The sequence below is a fragment of the Diabrotica virgifera genome, chromosome 1, assembly GCF_917563875.1.
Source record: "Diabrotica virgifera virgifera chromosome 1, PGI_DIABVI_V3a".
Lineage (NCBI taxonomy): Eukaryota > Metazoa > Arthropoda > Insecta > Coleoptera > Chrysomelidae > Diabrotica > Diabrotica virgifera.
The window spans coordinates 253,824,172-253,847,332 of NC_065443.1; the positions used below are offsets into that span (position 1 = coordinate 253,824,172).

The following is a 23,161-nucleotide window of genomic DNA, read 5'->3' on the forward strand; positions in this document are numbered from 1 at the left end:
GTTTTAATATGATATTATAGCCCTTGAAATTTCGTTTCACATGGTTTTTGGATGAACCTGACATTATAAAAATTAACGGAGTTATTGTAAAAAGACCAACATTTTTTAGAAACATTTTTGGAGAAGAGATTTTAGAAAAGTGGATACATATAAGACCAACATTTTTTAGAAACATTTTTGGAGAAGAGATTTTAGAAAAGTGGATACATATAAGTGTTTAAGCTTTTGATATCTGAGATAGACATTTAACAATAACTCCGTAACTCACAAAACAATCTATTTGAAATTCTGCATACTGACATTGATACATAATAGCTTTATTATCAATCCGTTATGCTGGGGCCACAGTAACGTCTAATGCAGTTAATTAACGCATTATTTGCATTACAGAGATGGCAAATAATGTTTTAATTAACGGCATTAGACGTCACTGTGGCCCCAGCATTATACATACACCGGCAAAATTAACGGAACACCTTAAAAATTGAACATGCTAGATGTCTCGACTTTCCTAAACCTGTTGTCCGATTTGAGTGATTTTTTTAGTATGTTGTAGCCTTATTATTTAAGAATATAAATGTACATAATACCTAATATTGTTGCTAGACAGGTAAATGTCATTTTATACCGGGTGTAACAATCATAATGTGTTTTTTCTTAGTTCGGAACACTCTGTGGAATATTATAGCATAGATAAAATAGTTTGAAATTAAAACTAAATTGTAGCCTTAGGCCCGTATTTATTAGGCCCGTATTTATAGTCGAGTCTCAAGACCGACCTTGAATAAAATTTGTGTGTAAACTAAACCCAAGTTTATTCAAGGTCGGTCTCGAGACTCGACTATAAATCAGGGCATTAGGCTTTCTTAACATTTTCTTTTTTGATTCATTTGCTTATGTTGGATAATAAAAAAATTAGGTACGTTAACAACTTCATCAATACAGGGTGTTTCTAAATAAGTGCGACAGTCTTAAAGGAGTACCTAATTCTGCATAAAAAGATAATGACCATTTGCTTCGTGTCCCTAAATCCTTCGTTTCCGAGATACGGGACTAAATTTTTTCTTACAAACTGAAGATTTATTTATTGCTCTAAAACTGGTTGAGATATACAAATAAAATTTGGCAGGTTTTAAGAGGCAGTTATTGCGCATTTTTGACATACAATTTTAAGAATTTTATATTCATCATTGGCGTGTATACGGGTATAAACATTTTAGATACATCCCTTATGCACGCCAATGGTGAATATAAAATTCTTAATTTTATGTCAAAAGATGCGCCATAACTACCTCTTAAAACCTACCAAATTTCATTTGCATATCTGAACCGGTTTTACAGCAATAAATAAATCGTCAGTTTGTAAGGTAGAAAAAAATAATCGTCAGGTAAAAATTCAACGTCTCGTATCTCGGAAACGAAGCATTTGCAGACATATTTTTATAAATCAAACGGTCATTATTTTTTCATGCAGAATTACCCCTTAATGTTTGTCGCACTTATTTAGAAACTCCCTGTATTGATGAAGGACATGTCTAGTTGTTAAAGTACCGAACTTTTTATTATCCAACATAAGCAAATGAATAAAAAAATGTTAAGAAAGCCTGAGGCTACAATTGAGTTTGAATTTCTTTTAAGGTTTTACTTTTAAAATGAGCGGGTATCTTTTCTAGATTAAATAAACATAAATAAAAAATTCACAAAACTAGAAAAATATTTTATTTTTCTTGATGTAAAAAAGCTGTGACGAAACAATTAAGAGGAAACAGTAGCGATCAACAGGTAGCAACAAACGCGTTCCAAGACCGCGGCTGTAATTTTGAATATTTTGTCGAGATATTTGGCACACTTATTCGTAATATAATAAAGAATGACGGTACAGAGCCCAATTTCAGAAATATGTTAGTATGTGGAAATTACTCTATAACTAAATAAAATATTGCAAAAAGGAGCCTGTACCGCCATTAATACCGTGCCTAGATTTTGTGTCACATTGGAACTACTAAAAATCGATTTTTTTATAACAATAAATCCAACGTCACTGACTTGGCAACATTTCGCGCCTATGTGTATAAAAATTATTGTTTTTGATAGTATAAACGTCACTGTCAGTGTCGAATTACCGACGCACTGTTGCCTCACTTTTGAAAGTTTGCAGAACTTTCGCAATCTTGGACCGCGTTTGTTGCTACCTGTTGATCGCTACTGTATCACCTTAAATATAAATTCGAATCTATTAATTTATAAATAATAAAAGGCATAGTACAATCGCTATGGAACTTTCTGAAAATATTCCGTAATTTTATTTTTCACTTTCGCTTCCATAACTACATCTGAAGTATCTTCAACAGTATCTATTTCCATCTGCTCGATCTTCTTTGGTTCGCTTTGTGCTGTTTTCCGACGAAGTGTATCTACGAAACTAAGTAAAGAATCGGAAATATTATCTTGTTGTTCTTTGTGTTTATGAGCCCGACTATTGTCCATACTGTCTATAAGATCCCCGATATCATCCTGTACATATTTCTGATTATCTTGGTCTTTGTGTTTACGAGTCCGACTATTGTCCATACTGTCTATAAGATCTCCAATATCGTTCTGTACATATTTCTGTTGGGGTAATCTTGAATTCTGTTTATAGAATCTACCACTGTCTATACCATCTATTAAATCTCCAATACTATCATTCTGCTGAGGTAGTTTTAAACCATTAGTGACTTTTTTCTTTTTTGTTATGGATTCGTCTTCTGTGGGACTGTCAGAGAAAAATTTTTCAAAGAGGTCAGGACTATTTAGCACAATATCCAAATCTTTATCATTTTGGCGATTTACTTTGCCAAAAGAGAACTTTTTTGATTTAAATGCTGAAGTTGATGGTCCAGGATCTTCTGGCTTGAAAAAATTCTTGATTGAAGTTTGTCTTCTGCTGTCAAAATAAGCCTGTTGGATGTATGGGTAGAAATATTCTTCAGATTTTTTCGAAAGAACAAAACCACATATTAATTTCCACAATTGTTCAACTTTTACATCATTGGTTGCTAAAAATGTGTACATTTTGTAAAATTCATCTCTAAATTCGGTGTTTCCAAATGTGTAATAAACTAAATGCCTTCCTGCAGCACTACAGGCCATCAACTGTAGTAGACCCTTAACATACAAGCTACCATTAAAAGCACCACATCCCCAATTGCCAGTTGCAACTGGGGCCAAGTTGTTTTTATCTTTGGAACTAAAGCCTACATAGGCCTTATTGACTTCTCTTAGCATTGCCGAAGGATAGAACTGTTGGGAGACTTTGTTGTATTTGGTGGCATCTATAATACAGACACTGGTTCTTCTTCTTCCATATTCGTCATAGGGTGTTTGGTCTTTGCATGGTTCTTCCCATACGAAGCTGTCTCCATATCCTGAATAGTTGCTGTATCTTTGAATACCTAGAACATAAAAGGGTATTTTCAAGAAATATTTTAAAATATAACAAGTAGTGTACTGTTATGGTTTAGAGTTTAGATTAATATGTCGTGAGAGAGTTTGTCAGTAATATTATCATGAGCAGTCCCTACAAATATGGGAAGGTATCTGAATATCCCGAATACTGATACAGGTGGCAGCAGGGATATCTGTTGTGGAACAAGAGCTGACATCTGCACTAGGTATAAAATGCATCCCCATGAAAATGAAGATTAAACAATGTATGTTTAGAATTTAGGAACAAATATATGAGCGTAGAGAGCAAAATCCGGATGCATAAAGTACCTATGTGTAAGGCCAAAACTAACAGATGCAGGGGAGCAAGAGCTAAAACGTTGTATACAAAAATATTGAAAGAAAAGTATTAAGAACCATAAGAGGAATTTCTCTCAGAGGTAGAATAAGGATACATTAAGAGAAACTGTGGAGTCCAGGTTGTGTTGAAATGGACATGAGCAGGACACCGCAAATGGTGAGATCATGTCGACATAATGGATACAGGAAGAATTGTGAAATGAGCAAAAACACATAAGTAAATCGAATACAAGGTTTCTTTACTGTGTTTCTTTTTGTAGTCTAGGTTTTTTTACCTTTCAACTTTCTTACTGTTTCATTCTGAAGAGCCTCGTAGAGAACATCAAGCATGTTAGTTTTTGTGAACACATTTAAAAGATCAAAAATGAATATCCATTTCCAATTTCGTTGCAAAACGAAAATACAGCCGCATCATATTCTAGTCCAATCAGAGAGTGCAGTAAGGACCTCTACCGGTTTCGAAACTTATTAGTCTCTCATCAGGAGGCACATATGCTGCTCTCTCTGATCCAACCAAAACAAACCCCGGCGTGCAGTCACGGATTGCAACGAACGAAATGGCATAGATGCCCTAACGGCAACTGCTAGCAAAAGACTAGTTTTTAATCTAATGGCATATAAAACAACATAATGTTACTCTACATCCCACCAGACTGAAAACAATGGGAACCTTCTCTGGTTACACCTCCGAGGCTTCTACAATTTGCAAGCCATAACGGATGCTGAGACTAAGGAAGATGAGGGAATTTTACAATTTATAATTCACGTCCCATCTACTCAGCGCGGTAAAGTCCCAACGAGAATGGTTCCCTTCGTACTCCAATCAGAGTAAACATGTAAATCAAAAATGAATAACCATTTTCAATTTCGTTGCAAAACGAAAATACAGCCGCATCATATTCTAGTCAAATTAGAGAGTGCAGCAAGCACCTCTACCGGTTTCGAAACTTATAGCTTGCAAATTGTAGAAGCCTCGGAGGTGTAACCAGAGAAGGTTCCCATTGTTTTCAGTCTGGTGGGATGTAGAGTAACATTATGTTGTTTTATATGCCATTAGATTGAAAACTAGTCTTTTGCTAGCAGTTGCCGCTAGGGCATCTATGCCATTTCGTTCGTTGCAATCCGTGACTGCACAAAGGGGTTTGTTTTGGTTGGATCAGAGAGAGCAGAATATGTGCCTCCTGATGAGAGACTAATAAGTTTCGAAACCGGTAGAGGGGCTTGCTGCACTCTCTGATTGGACTAGAATATGATGCGGCTGTATTTTCGTTTTGCAATGAAATTGAAAATGGTTATTTATTTTTGATTTACATGTTTACTCTGATTGGAGTATGAAGGAAACCATTCTCGTTGGAACTTTACCGCGCTGAGCAGAAGGGACGTGAATTATAAATTGTAAAATTTCCTCATCTTCCTTAGTCTCAGCATCCGTTATGGCTTGCAAATTGTAGAAGCCTCGGAGGTGTTACCAGAGAAGGTTCCCATTGTTTTCGATCTGGTAGGATGTAGAGTAACACCTTTTGGTGTTGTTTTATGTGCAATTAGATTGAAAACTAGTCTTTTTTCTTATATTTAAAAGAATATGAAAAAAAAAAGAGTCTATATAACAGTTCCAAAACAGCTTTTTGATACTGTAGGTATGTGGAATGAATTCATTTTCTCTTTACATGAAGTAAGAATCACACTGCCTAAGTCTGTGAGTCAGTATTAACGTTGCATATATACCTATAGGCTGTACTATCTAAACTATACCTGTTATCACAACAGCTTCAAGATCAGTTAGTTGTTCAACAAACAGTCTTGAAATGATCAGTTCTGGACAAATGACAAACCGGATTTCTTCTTGAACACAGCCATATCCCAAAACTCCTCCTCCCACGTTCTTGTTGGCAAAATCAACCTGCAGAAACCCTAATCCATTATCTTCAATAGTACCTGAACTGTCAATGTGGACTTTTATGTGGCCTATACTGTTATCCAGGGAATCCCACCTAGAAAAACAGTAGTTTGTATTTATAATGCTATAAAAATCACAATAAATGTTATAATTTTACTTTTAGTTGAAACCAGATTTAAATTATGGTCTAACTTTCAGTGGCGACTCACTCATTACTCAGGCAACGAAATTTTTTCTACTGAAGGTGGAAGTGGATGACACCATTTACATTTTGAGCAGTTTTGTATTGTCATCGCCAGTTAACTTGGCACAAACCCAAAATTGCAGAGTGGCTTAGAGGATGGTCATCAGTCTCTGTGACGTTGTGCATATTCTGTCGCCAAGTTAACTGGCGATTGCAGTATCAGTTATGCAAATTAAAAGTATATGAGTAATATATGGACATATAGAAAGATTGAATAGTGTTAGCAGTATTTTTAAAATTGATTTGACATGTGCCAAAGGATTTTAATATTTAGATATTTCTATGAAGGTGGTATACAAGAATATTGTATATGCTTAAATATTAGCATAGTAACGGAAATCAATTGGTTTTTTTCCTAGTCCCAAAAAGTTAATAACCCAGCATTTGATGGTGTGAATGTTATTGAACCATATCGACATTAACCGCTTAACGTGCTTACCCGAGTTAACTCGGTTTTAAACTACGTTTCTATTTTCGCTTAACCGAGTTAACTCGTGTTTAAAATATTTGTACGATATATAAGGCGCCTACAAATTTTAACTCTTCTAGCGCTAAATAACGGTATCCCCACTTGCATGGGCGGCCATACCTATGGGAAGGGGGGCCGTGGCTCCCCTAGCTTTTCGGGTGCTTTAAACTATATATGGTTATCCAAAGTATACGAAATGTAATCTGCAATATCTTCACGTCTGCCCCCCCTAAAAATTTTTATATGGGCGCCCGTGCCCACTTGTTTTTTCGTTTCTAATTTTAAACTTTCTACGATCGACTGCCGACTGGGGTGGGATCACGATGAGTAGAATTCTATTTTGCTGACGTCACGTTCTGCCCTGACTGTGACGTACCTCTGTGTGTAACCCCTTGTTTTAGAGTGTATCACACTGTTAGCAATATTTAACATTATTATACTTGAATAATTGCGATTTTCTTCTCTTACTTGTAGTATTTTGTATGTAAAAAGTTATGACCGAGTTAACTCGGGTGAGCGCATGAGGGTATTTGATATTTTATATTTTTCTAAAAAATATGCGTTTTTTACTTTAGATTATATCTAGTGACAATAGTCTTGTTCGTAGTTTATTTTACTGTAATAAAATAAATAGGTAATTTTTTGACGTATTTTTGCAAATAAATGTGTGCGTTCAGCGGTTAAACAAATAACATACTGCACATTTCATACATTGTTATACTCATAGCGACATGCAGAAAAGTGCCTTCAAAGATGCAAATAGTATGTAATAAATAATCATTTGTGCATATATAAGTGCATATATATCTCTGAATAAACTGAAACAGCATTCGTTGGTTTGCAAATTTTTGAAGGTGTTACCAGAAAACTTGGTCTTAATACTATTTTAGTATTATTTTAATTTTATTTAGTAAAATTTTCGCTTGTTGCACATAATAATTTATCAAAGAACATAATTTATCAGACAAAACGAACATTTACAAATGTATGTAATTTAGATGTACTGTGCATATGTATTTCATGTTTTTGCAGTTATCATCATCATCATCATTTGGCTCTACAACTCTATGTGAGTCTTGGCCGCGTTTACTATTTCCCTCCATTGTTGTCGGTCCTGAGCAGCTATTTCCCATTGCTGTACTCCCATTTTGCGTAGATCGCTGGCTACTGCGTCCTTCCATCTCTTTCTTGGGCGACCAACTGACCTTTTTCCATCGGGCCTTTCCCAGAATGTGGCGTTTAGAAGTCTTTCGTCACTTGATCTTAGTACGTGACCCGCCCATCGTATTCTGTTTGATTTAATGTAGCGTACTATGTTTTCATCTCCGTATATTGTCTGGAGTTCATCATTGTGTCTTCTTCTCCATTCTCCTGTTGTCTCTTCTCTGCAAGGCCCATAGATAGTCCGCAGTATCTTTCTTTCAAGTACCAGTAATTTTGTTGTTTCCCGCTGATTCAGAGTCCAGGTTTCGCTTCCATACGTTATTGTGGGACGAATTATTGTCTTATATACTCTTATTTTTGCTGGTCTTGAGAGTATTTTTGATTTAAGTAGGGTCCTTAACGAGTAATATGCCCTGTTTCCTGCAATAATCCTGGCTGCCACGTCCTTTTCATAGTTATTTTCAGATGTTATGATCGCTCCCAAGTACTTAAATTCTTTGACGACTTCAAAATTGTATTCATTAATTGTTACGTTTTGTCTAACCCTTGGTCTTGGGTTCTTCGTAACCACCATGTACTTGGTCTTGTCCTCGTTGACCTTAAGACCAACTTCCTTGGCTCCGTTCTCGAATAGGGTGAAAACTTCTTTTGCATCTCTGGTGGATTGTGCAATTGTGTCCACGTCATCCGCAAAGGCTAATAGTATTTTTGATCCTTGGGCGGCAAATCCGTTTGTCAGTTGTGGCTGAGCTTTCCTTACTGCATGTCAGTGTTGCCAACCTTCAAGCGAGCTTTTTCCCTCAACTTACCCTAAAACTCCCACTTTTATGAAAAAATTCCCTACCGTTTACAAAATCGGTAATTTCCCTCATTTTTTCTAAATATTTTAGAATTTGGACTGGAACAAAAATTCCCTTTTGAGTTCATTTTTTCTCTTCTTACCTTTTTAACTGTTAAAAAATCCCGCAAAAAGGGAAATTTCCCTCAGGTTGGCAACACTGCTGCATGTTCCAGTGCGAAGTTAAACAGCAGGGGGGCGAGAGGATCTCCTTGTCTAAGTCCGGTGTCAATGAGGAATTCCTCCGACGTGTTGCTGCCAACTCTGATTCGTGCGGAAGCGTTCTCCGTGCTCACCTTTGCTAATCGTACCAGTTTTCCAGGTACTCCCATTTCTACCATAGTCTCCCACAATGCTTCTCTGCTAACAGAATCGTAAGCTTGTTTGAAGTCCACGAAGATTTGGTGTACATCGCGGTTGAATTCCCAGTTTTTTTTCAACACCTATAAGTATACTGTATTTTATCAATTTTTACCTTATTCTCTGACTAACCCGAATTTTTGATAACCCAGAATGGCTGTGGTCCTGATTAATCTGACTTATCGAGGTTCCACTGTACTTGCATTTTTTTTTTCAAACACTATGCATAGGTAAAATATTTATAAGAAATTATAAATAAGACAATTTCTGATATCTTCTACCAAATTGAACTGTAATATTCACAGTTAATTTAATTTTCGAATATCATGAGAAACTCATAGGCATATTTGAGATGAAAAAAGTGGAAGGTAGCAGACAAATTTTAATGGCAAAAACTGACGTAAGGGCCATAAACAGAATTTCCAAGAAAATGCAAAAAAATACAAATCTGAACATAAGCTGTATTCATTCGCATTATAAGTAGTTTTAAAGAATTTCACAATTTTTCGTAGATAGAAATATTATGTAATGTAAGTACTTACATAGTTTCCACACAGTTTCAAAAAGTTGAAAAAATCTGGAGTATTTTAAAGAATGAAGTAGTGGCAACAAACACAAAGAGGTATTTTTAAATTAGCAGATGTTCAACAGATAGCAAATATCAGGCTAAATGAAATCACTCCAGAGATATGGACAAATACTTGCAGACATGTTCAAAAAATAGAAGAAGAATATTTCAGCTGAGATTTCATTATGGATGAAGCACATGACTCATAAATTTTGAAGACAATAGCAGATCTGAACAAAACTGTCTAATAGCGACAACAAATAAAACATATATATAATAACACATACATAAATAAACCTATAAATGCAAACACATTTTAATGAATTTCAAATTAAAATCCTATTCTTTTTCTACATACATTGATTTGTTATTTATTCTCCCTTTAAGATTTTTTTTATTTCTTTATGGGTTTATTTATGAACAAAATAGTTAACAATGTAAATAATTAAACACATTGTAAATATTTTACATTAACATTATTATAAATAGCAATTTTTTCAACAGGGATGACACAAAAAACATAAAATTTTATTACTACAGTATACTCTCTCTATAACGAACATGGGTATTACGAGGTTTTGCTTATAACGAGGTACATTAGGAGTCCCATGACCTTCCTATTGAACTATAACACTTTTATAACGAGACATATTTGGTTATAACGAGGGAAAATGAGATCGAAGAACATGTTTCTTTATCTGTTTTTGGCGCAGTGATGGCTATAAATAAATACCCCAGCTGCCTGTATACAGAAATAAATCTGTGTGCTTGTCAAGGCCAGTGATGTAATAAACTCCACCGCTTATTAACTTCTTTCTGTTTATCCACAGCCTCTTTTTCAAAAGCGTCATTCCAACAATATTTAGCATCTTATATTACTCGGAATGGCTTCACTATTATAGGAAGTACGTCACTCAGCTACTGTAAGAGCCATGCTGAGATCCACCTGAAATCTGTCCGCGACCCACCAGTTGGGAAACGCTGCTTTAGAACACTACATATTCATATGTTTTTTTTTATTTAACATGGCTCTACAGGCCTTGGAGGCCTAGGGCTTTACAACTTAACAATAACAATTTTACATAATACAAATGACAATATATACTAATGTCTTATATTTGTTATATAATTTGATTTAATGTCTATGTAAAAATTGCTGCACTATGTTTCTCCACTGTATCCTGTTTTTCGCTTTCTCTTTCCAGTCTGTAATTTCCATCGATCCTATATCTTCTTGAAACTTTTCGTGCCATCTTTTTCTTGGTCTACCTCGTCTCCTTGTCCCAACTGGTTTTCTTAATAGTATCTTCTTTGGCATTCTTGACCTATCCATCCTCTCGACATGACCTGCCCACCTGATTCTTTGTGCCTTTGTGTATCTTGTTACAGTTGGTTCCTTGTAAAGCATCCTTAATTCTTGATTAGTTCTTCTTTGCCAACCATCTGCCGTATTTTTTCCCCCGAAAATAGTCCTCAGTACCTTGCGTTCCCATCTCTCTATTATTTCTTCTTCTGTTTTGTTTAGTACCCATGTTTCACATCCGTAGGTGACTGTTGCTCTTATTACAGTTTGGTATATTCTAATTTTCGTCTTTCTTGATACATAATTTGACTTTAATAATTTTTTTAAACTGCCGACCTTTCGGTTACCTTTAGCTATCCTGTGCTTTAGTTCGTTTTGCTCGTGTCCTTTTTCATCTATAATGGCACCTAGATATGTAAAGTGATTTACTCGTTTAAATTTATATTCTTTTCCATCGAACGCTGTTAACTTTAGCATATCTACAGGTTCTCTTTCTGTGTTGCCTAGCACCATATACTTTTTTTTCTTCATTTATTTCTAGGCCGAATTTTTTTGCCTCTCTGACCAATCTTCTCATGATTTTCTTTAATTCGGTATTAGTTTTTGCTAGCAGTGTAAGGTCGTCGGCGTAGGCCATGCATTGATGTTCGTTACGGTAGATCGTTTCTTGTGTTTCTATTCTGCTGTTCCTTACAATTGTTTCCAAAACTAGGTTAAATAACACAGTTGATAGAGGGTCACCTTGTCAAGTCCTTTTTTGACTATAAACTCTTCCGATTTGTGACTGTTCCACACTATTTCGTTAGATGTCATATTTAAGGTAATTCTTATTAACTTGATTAGTTTTTCTGGTATTTCCATTTGCCGTAGGGCTTCATACATTTTTTTTCTATTAATTTTGTCATAGGCCTGCTTAAAATCTATGAATAGTGCATATAAAACCATTTTATGTTCGTAGCAGCTTGTTTGGATTTCTTTTATGTTAAATATTTGCTCTGTCGTCGATCTATTGTTTCTAAAGCCTGCTTGGTATTCTCCTATTAGTTTCTCTGCGTATACCTCTAATCTTTCTCTTACAATCCTAGCAAATATCTTATAGCACACGTCCAGCAAAGCAATACCCCTGTAATTCTGCACCATCGTTGCATCCCCTTTTTTATGTAATGGGATTATCCAGGCTCTGGCCCACTCTTCAGGCATCTTTTCTTCTTTCCATGTAAGTTCTATCAGTTCATACACCTTTTCCAGTAGTTTTCTTCCCCCTGCTTTCAGCATTTCTGCACTTATTTCATTTGGACCTGGACTTTTATTGTTTTTCAATTTGCTTACAACTCTTTGCACTTCGTCTTTGGTTGGTTCGGCTATTCTTATATCTGCACCCTCTGTTCTGTCTTCGTCCTCTCCCTGATCTTCATCATCACTGTTTAGTAACGTTTCGAAATACATTTTCCATTCTTTCATAACTTTTCCCGGCTCACTTACTAGCTCTCCTTCTATGGTCTTTATGTAGCTTGTTTTGCTGTGGTAACCTTTTTCTACTTTTTTTACCTCTTGATAAAATGATCTTATTTCATTGTTTTTAAATTTTTCTTCTATCTCCTGCAACTTTTTTTCATTGAATTCTCTCTTTTTCTTCCTGCAACTTTTCTTTAACTGTTTTCGTACGTGGTTATACTCTTCTCTGTTTTTGTCGTTAGGGTTGGTCAACATACGTATTCTTAACTTTTTCTTCTCTTCTGACAGCTCTACACACTCCCTATCAAACCACTCCTTAGTTTTTGTCTGTTTTTTAATTCTGGGTATCAATTTTCTGCTTACTTCTTTTGTAATGTGTTTTATTTGTTCCCATCTTTCTTCTACATCTGTGGCTTCATTCTTTGTTTCCAAAAACAATTTTTCTATTTCTTCTTGATACTTTTGCCTGGTTGTTTCTTTTTTCAGTTCAGCTACTTCGTATGATTTTGTTCTTTTTGCATCCTTTTTTACAACTATTTTTTCTTCTACTTCACTTTTACATTCAATTTTTACTAAAAAATGGTCTGAACTGCAGTCTGCTCCTCTCATACTTCTGACATTTGTAATAAATTCCGCGTGTCGTTTTTCTATCATTACATGATCAATTTGGTTAACGGTTTTTCCATCCGGAGATGTCCACGTACCCTTATGTATCTCTTTCCACTGTAGCTGTGTACTTCTTACCACCATATTTTTTTCTATTGCAAAACTTATCAGTCTCTGTCCGTTGTCATTTGACTCGTCGTGTTTGCTATGCTTTCCTACTGTATTTCTGTAGATTGCCTCTTTCCCCACTTTTGCATTTACGTCTCCCATTATAATTTTGACGTCATGTTTCGGTATCCTTTCATATTCCATCTCCATTTTTTCATAATATATGTCTTTTATCTCTTCATCTTTTTCTTCGGTAGGGGCGTGTACATTTAAAATGCTTATATTTCTTTTTTTTCCTTTTACTCGTATATAACACATCCTCTCCGATATGGGATTAAAACTCATAATATTTTCTTTTAGACCTTTTCTTATAATAAAACCTGTTCCCAACATCCTATCTGCCCCTCCACTTTTGAAAAAAACCACATTTTCTAATTCCGATATTTCTGACCTCAATTGTTTTGTTTCTTGTACCGCTACAATATCCAATTTATATCTTCCTACTTCTTTTACTAATTCCTTCATGGCTCCTTCCTCATAGGTGCCGCGTACATTCCATGTTGCCATTCTTATTTTCTCTTTTTCCCTTTTTTCCACTCTTCTTTTTTCTTTACCCATTTCTTTACCTTTTTCATCATTCTCTACGGAGTCAGACTTTTGATCTCTTGGCTTTTCTGTCTTATGGTTTTGTTTTGCCTCGTTATCTTGTTTATACTTCGTATTATCATTTTCCAATCTCATGTACTTGTCCGTTGCTTTAGTCGTTATAATTATTGGAGTCTTTTCTGCATTCCTTTTTAGTTTTTTGGGATTCCTCTCTGGCTGTTATGTGTGCTTTCTGTCAGTTTACCATTATCCTTATCCCATTTCATATCTTTTCCATTAATATTTAGCTTCATATACCCTATTTTTACTGTATTACCCTTATCTTTTTCCTCCTTCGCTATTTTCCTAATTATAGCCTGTATCTCTCTTTCCATTTTTGTCATGTCAGACTCTATATATACTCCTTGCCCTGTTATGTTTCTAAGTTTACTTTTGTTCCTTAATACCGAGATTTTATCCGTCATATTTTCCATTTCTGCCAGAAATGATTTATCACCAATTTTATTTCCTTCCCTCAGTTTAACCTTTAGTTGCAGATTTGCTTCAATAAACTGTTCTAGTTTTTGTTTAGTGGACCTGTTATCATTGCTATCTAAAGTTAATCCTTTAATTATTACGTTCTTTTTTCTTTTATCCTTCTCAATTCTTTCTATTCTGTCATTTGCTTCATTGAGTCGTTTTTCTAACTCCTTATTCTTTTTCTCCAGCTGTCTGACACAATCCAATGTTTCTTGTTGCTCTCTGCGCAAGTTTTTTGTTTCCATCATCATATCTTCATTTCTTGACATAATTGTCTGCATCATTTGTATCCATAGATATATTATACTCTAGATTGCGCCTTACGATCTTAAAATGGGTGACGGTTGCGACAGAGATAAATGAGCCTATTTGGTCGGTAGTCTCTTTCTAATTCAAGGGGAGTATCGACGACGTCACTATCCTACTCTATCGACGAGTATTTTAGATAATTTGACAGTTCGAGCGGATGGCGACGAGAACTGGTCGTTTGTCTTCGGACGTGGATAATCCTGGTTCGAATCCCATACCAATCTTTACTTTTTTTATTTTTTATTTAATCAATATTGCGTTTATTAGATATTATTATATCTCTAAAATAAATCTAAGCAAAGAAATATATAACAAATAAGAAAAACTGTGTAGGTACCTATAGATTTTTAAAAATATAAAAGCCAATGTTATTTTTTTAATAAGTTAATGGTACAATAGTATAAAGTAATTGTTAAAAATATTCGTACAAATTACCAATAATTAATATCAACATAATGTACCATCATCGATTTATTAATTGAATCGGTCATTTCAAAAACAACACGAGACACGAGTCACATATTCCTAATTTTACAGAAGAGCAAAGAAAACTACCTATATAGTCGAAAGATGGATGAAATGGATGACATCAAAATTCAGAGTTATATTGTAGTTTTGTTCCTAATGTTTTTACTGGACTGGTGTCGTTTTTGCACACAACGTTTATCTTAAAGGAGTCTATTCCTCTCAAAAAGTTAGTTTCTGAAAATTGTGGACTTTGCTGTTTTTGAAATGACCGATTCAATTATAAGTAATTAGACATTATTTTTATTTATGAAACTATTATTACAATTTTTTAAAAAGGTAGAAGCAATACAAACATTATTCACGTCATTCGAATAAGGCCGAATTTATATTAATAACGAATGACTTATTTTACAAATAATTATGTATTCCAATATTAACTTACTATACATACATTTATTATCTGCTAGATTTACTTAGGTCCATTTTTCAGATGTAAAAATATCTAATAAACGCAATATTGATTAAATTAAAAATAAAAAAGGTAAAGTTGGTATGGGATTCGAACCACGATTCTCCATGTCTGAAGACCAAAGACCATTTCTCGTCACCACCCACTCGAACTGTCAGTACATAATACTCGATAAAGTGGGATAGTCACGTCGTCGATATTCCCCTTAAATTAAAAAGAGACTACCGACCAAATAGACTCATTTATCTCTGTCGCAACCGTCACCCATTTTAAGATCGTAAGGCGCAATCTAGAGTATTATAAATCTATGTTTGTATCATCTGTTCATTTTGGTTATCACTCTTAGTCGGTGTTCTCCTCGTTACCTTGCTTTTTCTGAATAAATCTTCCGCATCGTACCCATCCCTACTTCTCTTATTCCCGTTCTCTTCGCTGCTGCTTTCATACTCCACTCTTGCCGGTCCCGTCTTCTTAATTGCTCCACCTCCACCACTGGCCATTTTTAAGGATTATATTAATTTGTGAATTTATTTATCAATAATTATGTAGTTAAAAATCTAATTGTTTACTTTTTATTTTGTTGGGTATCGATTAGTTGTTTTTGTGGATTATCCGTCACCCAGCGCCAGGATTCCTAGTGTCTAATGTATAATATGTTGCCTATTAATTGGTGCTAAATATACTCGCAAATGAGGCCTTTGGAATGTGTAGGCAATTACTATACAGGTCTAGTGTAAAATGTGTTGCCTATCGACCAGCGCCAAAAATTACCCACAATTCAACCTTGTGGATGAGTAATTTCTACCAATCGACGTCACAACACCTTATATTCACAAAATTTCTTAACTTTTCGTCCTTATTCGATGGTTTATTTGTTCACTAACACTCTCACTAATAAGTTTTAATATTAACTTTTTCCCTAAAACACTTTTGCAAATTAAAAAGCTCCTTACTATCCGAAATACGGAGAAAATAGCCGAGCAAATAATTTGCAATGTTCTGACTAGTGAGTTTTCAAGCTTAGATAAACAAAATAAGTGTTTATTGGAAATAGTCAGCACTGAGCCATACTTTACACTATGTACAAATGCAACCCTATCATGCAATTCGGTATGAAATTAAAATAGTTCATGTTTTTAGAATTCATTTATTTTTTTTTCGAGTATATATACACTGGGGTGCAAAATTAACCGGACACCTTAAAAATGGGTCATTTTTGATGTCTCAAATTTCCTAAACCTATTGTCTGATTTAAGTGATTTTTTTTTAATATACACTCGCGATCATAAAAAGCGGGTCACTCGATGAGTTATTCAAGTTAGATTTCTTCGAATTTTCTAAACCTGCTGTCCGATTTGAGTGATTTTTTTAGTATGTTATAGCCTTATTTTTTAACAATATCGTCATAATAATATTGTTGCTAGGCAGGTAAATTATCATTGTATACCGGGTGTAGCAATCATACTGTGTTTATTCCTTAAAGTTCGAAACACCCCGTGGAATGTTTTAGCATAGATAAAATATTGAAATTAAAACTCGATTGTAGCCTTAGGCTTTCTTAACATTTTCTTTTTTAATTTATTTGTTTATGTTGGATAATAAAAAAGTTAGGCACCTTAACACCTAACCATATTTTTCATCAATACAGGGTGTTTCTAAATAAGTGCGACAAACTTTAAGGGGCAATTCTGCATGAAAAAGTAATGACCGTTTGCTTTATAAACATATGACCGTAAATTCTTCGGTTTCGAGATACGGGATGTTGAATTTTTTCTTACAAACTGACGATTTATTTATTGCTCTAAAACCGGTTGAGATATGCAAATGAGATTTGGTAGATGTTAAGAGGTAGTTATGGCGCATTTTTTGACATACAATTAAGAATTTTATATTCACCACTGGCGTGCATACGGGATGTATCTAAAATGTTTATACCTGTATGTACGCCAATGGTGAATATAGAATTATTAATTGTATGTCAAAAAATCAAAGCCTCTTAAAACCTACCAAATTTCATTTGCATATCTCTATTGGTTTTAGAGCAATAAATAAATCGTCAGTTTGTAAGGAAGATTTTAACATCCCGTATCTCGGAAACGAAGCATTTGCGGACATATGTTTATAAAGCAAACTGTCATTATTTTTCATACAGAATTACCCCTTAAAGTTTGTCGCACTTATTTAGAAACACCCTGTATTGATGAAGAACATGGCTAGTTATTAACGTGCTTAACTTTTTTTATTATCCAACATAAACAAATAAATCAAAAAAGAAAATGTTAACGAGAGCCTAAGGCTACAATTTAGTTTTAATTTCAATATTTTATCTATGCTAAAACATTCCACAGGGTGTTCCGAACTTTTAGGAATAAACACAGTATGATTGTTACACCCGGTATACAATGACAATTTACCGGTCTAGCAACAATATTATTATAGCGATATTGCTAAAGAATGAGGCTATAACATACTAAAAAATCACTCAAATCGGACAACAGATTTAGAAAATTCGAGACATCTAACTTGAATAACTCATCGAGTGACCCGCTTTTTATGATCGCGAGTGTATTATAGCCTTATTCTTTAGAAATATCACTGTAATAGTATTGTTGCTAAACAGTTAAATTTTCATTATATACCGGGTGTATCAATCAAACTGTGTTTTTTTCTCAAAGTTCGCATCACCCTGTGGAATATTCTAGCATTTACAAAATACTGAAATTAAAATCCAACTATAGCCTCATGTTTTCTCAACATTTTGTTTTTTGATTCATTCGCTTGTTGGATAATAAAAAAGTTAGGTACTTTAACAACTAGCCATGTTTTTCAGTGTTTTTAACCCTTAAGTACTAACACACCATCTCTCAGACGGCATCGCTTGTCGAAAGTGGGATATTTCCCTTCCTAGAAAATTTAGAAGGTCACCCGTTTATGACTTTTCAAGTTGGGTTGTTCTTTAGTAGTACTGAATTCAGCAATTTGCTGCAGGTTTTTATTCGAAAGATATTTAGGCTCAAAGTGTGATTTCCGTCTAATAGACGGGGTGTTAGTATTTATGCTCAGTTCGTCATTACACATAATGTGCCCCAGTTCATAAAAAAACATCAAATAAGGGAATAAACGCCCTGACAAAACTCTTTTGAAATGGTTTGATGAGGTAGAAGACGACATAAGCGAAGTGGAATCATTTTGTAATGAAAATGTTGCCACTGACTACCATTGCTACACTGTACTAACTATAGTACCTGTCAGTTTTTTTTTGTTTTAACATTTTTTAAAAACCTTTTTATTTTCATTTTTATTACTCTTTGTTTAACTCGATTATAAATTTTTATTAAGATTCTTTAATTTGTTTAATTTTTATCACACTTTTTTTCAGGAGTAAAGAGGTACACAAACAATCCTTTCATTCTTGTTATAATGTTTTTTATTTTAATAAATACAGAAAAACTAGATTAATTACTGTGTTTTTTAGATAATCAATACTTTCAGTAAGTCATTGAGATATTTTTTGCATTAAAATATTTAACAAAAACAAAAATTACCACCAAAATGTTAAACCCTGTCAGGCGTCTGTCAGGCGGTTAGTTAGTGTTTACGCCATTGATTTAAGATGTTAGTACTTAAGGGTTAAATAATAATTGGCAAACTTTATGGGGTAATTCTGCATGAAAAAATAATGACAGTTTGCTTTATCAACGATATGTCTGCAAATGCTTCGTTTCCGAGATAGGGGGTGTTGAAAGTTTTCTTACAAACTGACAATTTATTTATTGCTTTAAAACCGGTTGAGGTATGCAAATGAAATTTGGTGGGTTTTAAGAAGTAGTCATTGCACATTTTTTGACATACAATTAACAATTGTACCTATTGTACCTACTGTAATGTAGGTACCTACCATTTATGTTTATTATTTATATTATTTGTCTGTGTACTTTAATGTTTAATTGTCTTGTAATTTTTATCTTATCAATGTTTTATTTTGTTTTAAACCTTTAACATGTTAATTGTATTTTGTTAAATTATCGTACTTGTTTTAAAATTGTACTTATTTTGTAAAATGGGTTCGCCCGTAAATAAATAAATAAATAAATAAACAATTTAATATTCACCATTGGCGCGCATACGGGTAATATGAGGGCTTATATTACCTGTATACCTGCCAATGGTGAATATTAAATTCTTACTTTTTTTTTTCTTTTTTTTTTGGCTTGGACTATGGTCATTCAGTCAGTCTCAATCAAAAGTAAATGCATTAAAGATATTGCCAATTAGTGAAACTTGGTTATTATAATATTATTACAATTTTTACTTCTTATTTACTTACTAATTACAGCTAATGTACATACTATGTTAAAAAATATAAATATATTATACTACTTAATTTTTATCAAGAACACATAGTGTATACATTTTACAAATCAAAATATTAATATTAATATTAAAATAAATTCATTCTTTTTTGTATTTTATTTTAGTTTTTTTTTTGTTTTGTTTTTGTTATGTTTTTTTTTGTCACTACGATAGGATGTCAACCCGGATCAACCCCGCGGAGGTTTAAATCCTCTTGTGAATTTTTCTTTAATTTTTTTTTATTTATTTTTTTTTATTAATTTTTTTTTATTTAGTTTTTTTTGTTTCATGTTTTTTATTATTTTTTTTTAATTTTTTTTTAAATTATTACTTGTATGTCAAAAAATGTAAAATAACTACACCTTAACACCCACCAAATTTCATTTGCCTATCTCAACTGGTTTTTAAGCAATAAATAAATCATCAGTTTGTAAGAAAAATTTCAACACCCTCTATCTCAGAAATGAAGCATTTGTGGACATAGGTTTATAAAGCAAACTGTCATTATTGTTTCATGTAGAATTACCCCTTACAGTTTGTCACACTTATTTAGAAACACCCTGTATTGATAAAGAACATGGCTAGTTGTTAAATTTTCTAACTTTTTTATGGTCCTACTTAAGCGAATGAATAAAAAAACAGAATGTTGAGAAAACATAAGGCTATAGTTGGGTTTTAATTTGAGTATTTTATAAATGCTAGAATATTCCACAGGGTGATGCGCAGTTTAAGAAAAAAACACAGATTTATTGGTACACCCAGTATGCAATGAAAATTTGCCTGTTTAGCCACAATATTATTACAGCGATATTGATAAAGACTAAGGCTATAACATATTAAAAATCACTTAAACCGGACAACAGGTTTAGGAAATTCGAGACATCAAAATTGACCCATTTTTAAGGTGTCCAGTTAATTTTGCACCCCAGTGTATTTCCAAAGTTCGTAAGGTTTTGAAATATGTTAGTCTTTGCTAAACCAAGTGGAAATATTATAAGTCGCCACTGCTAACTTTCAATTAAATAAATAAAACTTTGAACTTACCTGGGTATTTCAGTTTTAGGAACATACTTCCTTTCGAAGGTCACAACACCCACTGGCACTGAGGAAGTTACCATTCGGAAATAATTAAACATACACTTAAACTTTTCATAAATGCAAAATAGTCTATTTGGTCGTCTATCAGCTCTGAATAATGTGATGAAATTAACGCCAGGGTATGTGTTTGCGGTAGATTTTCTCCAGGGAAAAGTGCAGAAGAAAGCATTTGCGAGTAGTGAAGCAATTTGTAACTGAGACAAACTTACAGATTTATTGTGATTTTGTGTCAACAAGGGCAAGTTCCCTGGTAATATTTGTGGTAAATTTAATGCCAATGATATCATTTTTGGTAATAACTCTTTGAAAAATCCGTCGCTTTCTTCTTCCTCTAATTGTTCAAAGTAACTGTGAAGAGCTGTAAATTCAGGTAGAGATGAATTGTATGTGCGAATGGCAGCTTCTAGTTCTAGGCTACTACGAATAGGCCGAAGAAGAGATTCTTCAATCAAATTCCAGCGTAACTTAACAACTTCTACGCCGTCTTCTTCAACTGGAAACAAACTTTTTTCTGAATAAGGCATTCTAACATGGTCATTGTCCCAATAATGGGGCTCTGAGTTTTTGTACGGCTCCGGAGCATCTTTTAAGGTCACTGGAAGTCTAAATAATACGGCATGATTCTTCGAAACGGTAACAGGACAAACATTAAAACTCCACACTTCTTTGTTATTGCAAATTTGAGAGAGGCTGCTTCCTACCCAAGTTTTTGCTTCATCTTGGGCCATTGTTTTTGATATCAACAATAATTATATTGGTTGATACATAGAGTAATGTTGCAATAAATAATAAATTGTTGAAAGTGATGTGTATTATTGCGAAAGTTAGATCATTTTGACAAAATAAATAAAATTTTTTAGAAAGTGAGGTTATGTTTGGTTAATCAACTTCACTTCTCCTTTTTATAATTTCAAAACCTAAACCTACTGACAATGTTGGCCTTTACGATTATTGTTGAATCCAACAATGATTAAAAATTAATTTCAAATTTTTTATCGAGAAAATTTGATAAATGTTTATAAAATGTTCGGTTTGAATAGCAGAAATTAAATTGTGTGACAACAATAATTACGTATATATGTGTTATATTATATGGGTCATTCTTAATAAATTGGCAGATTTTACCACTAAGTTTTAAAATAATTAAGATCCATTAAATATGTTTTTTTTGGTAACTTGATTGAGATATAGCTACTTAATGTTGTTCTGAAGCTATTTTCTTGTGGCATTTTTACAATTTTAACTATTTATAATGGGAATATTATTAATAATAATTCCCATAAAGATCTTGGAGTAATGTACGTTTCAGCAAAATTTGAGATTTAGTGAACATTATCACTCGAGTCTAGATCCCGAGCCGAGGATTAGCGGCGTGTAATTTGTGTTGCCTATATAAACTTGAATCGCGAATGTTTATTATTCAAAAAATTACAACTGTACAAATCAATGACATTTGTGTGCATTTTTTTGGCATGAAAGTTTAAACTTGGCTTATGTCTAAATTTATAGACGTTGCCTTTAAGCACTTTTAAAGGGGCAATTGCATCCAATTTGTCGGGATGCGAACTTTTTACATGTCTTTTTAAATCATGTTTACGTTTATACACGTTTCCGCATTGCAAGCACTTATTAATTATTTCCACACCGAACATTTTCGTTGTCAAGAAAATGAAATACCTACTCAAAAGCAAACACAAACACAGAACTGTGAACAGTAGAAATGATTGAATCGGAAAATTGATCTAACAGCTTCACTGTTCAATTGATAATTATACAAAGAGTCTACATTCTACCACATCCAATACTATTTTAATATTAAATATCATGCAACCGCAGTAAATATCGGTTTTTGCCTGAAAGGAGGAAGACCTAACCCTTCGGTCCAAACCTAACTTACGGGTATTAGAGTGAGAGAACCGCAGGGCAGGAGGTATTTGACCGCTGCGCGCAATCACAACCCACCCTTTTTATTATCACTAAACGGTCTTTTCAGCGTTTTAAATAACACTCAAGGCCCATTTCGTTGATTCAAGTTTGTATAGGCAACCCAAATTACACGCCGCTAATCCTCGGCTCGGGATTTAGACAGAATAAACATTATCGGATCATCGTTGGAAAGGCATACAGAACTCTTGGCTTTATAATTCGTAATTCAAAATTTTTTAAAAGAACTGAAACTCTAATATCATTATACAATGCACTGGTAAGACCTCACTTGGAGTATGCCTCTATAGGGCTTTTCATTCACAGTCATTTGTTTCGAGCTTCTGTCATGTGTCACATAATATTAATATATCTACGTCATATGTTATTGACATATACCAATGATACAAACCAAAGACGTATGGCGTAGATATATTAATATTATGTGACACATGACAGAAGCTCGAAACAAATGACAGTCGATGAAAAGCCCTATTATATGGGCACCACAAGCCGAATAGGGCTTTTCATCGATTGTCATTTGTTTCGAGCTTCTGTCATGTGTCACATAATATTAATATATCTACGACATACGTCTTTGATTTGTATCATTGGTAT

The 23,161-nt window shown here is 33.8% G+C and overlaps 2 protein-coding genes across 2 annotated transcripts in view; both read right to left on the reverse strand.

Moving 5' to 3' along the window:
- The window catches only part of LOC114334231 (dynein axonemal heavy chain 6), a 226,424-nt gene that overhangs the window by 66,876 nt on the left and 136,387 nt on the right, over positions 1-23,161 (reverse strand). The gene's annotated exons all lie outside the window — the stretch shown is intronic.
- LOC114331446 (poly(ADP-ribose) glycohydrolase) lies at positions 1,703-21,875 on the reverse strand. Its single transcript, XM_050648911.1, has 3 exons — positions 20,567-21,875; positions 5,539-5,777; positions 1,703-3,434 (listed from the first exon to the last, which is right to left on the reverse strand). The coding sequence occupies exons 1-3, from the start codon at positions 21,346-21,348 to the stop codon at positions 2,272-2,274; spliced, it is 2,184 nt and encodes a 727-aa protein (XP_050504868.1). The 5' UTR covers positions 21,349-21,875; the 3' UTR covers positions 1,703-2,271.

Excerpts from the sequence above, each read along its gene's own strand:
- LOC114331446 (XM_050648911.1), bottom strand. The coding sequence starts at position 21,348 with ATGGCCCAAGATGAAGCAAAAACTTGGGTAGGAAGCAGCCTCTCTCAA. Across the intron at positions 5,778-20,566 it reads CCTAAAACTGAAATACCCAG|GTGGGATTCCCTGGATAACA; the intron begins GTAAGTTCAAAG and ends CTGTTTTTCTAG. Across the intron at positions 3,435-5,538 it reads TGAAGCTGTTGTGATAACAG|GTATTCAAAGATACAGCAAC; the intron begins GTATAGTTTAGA and ends TTTATGTTCTAG.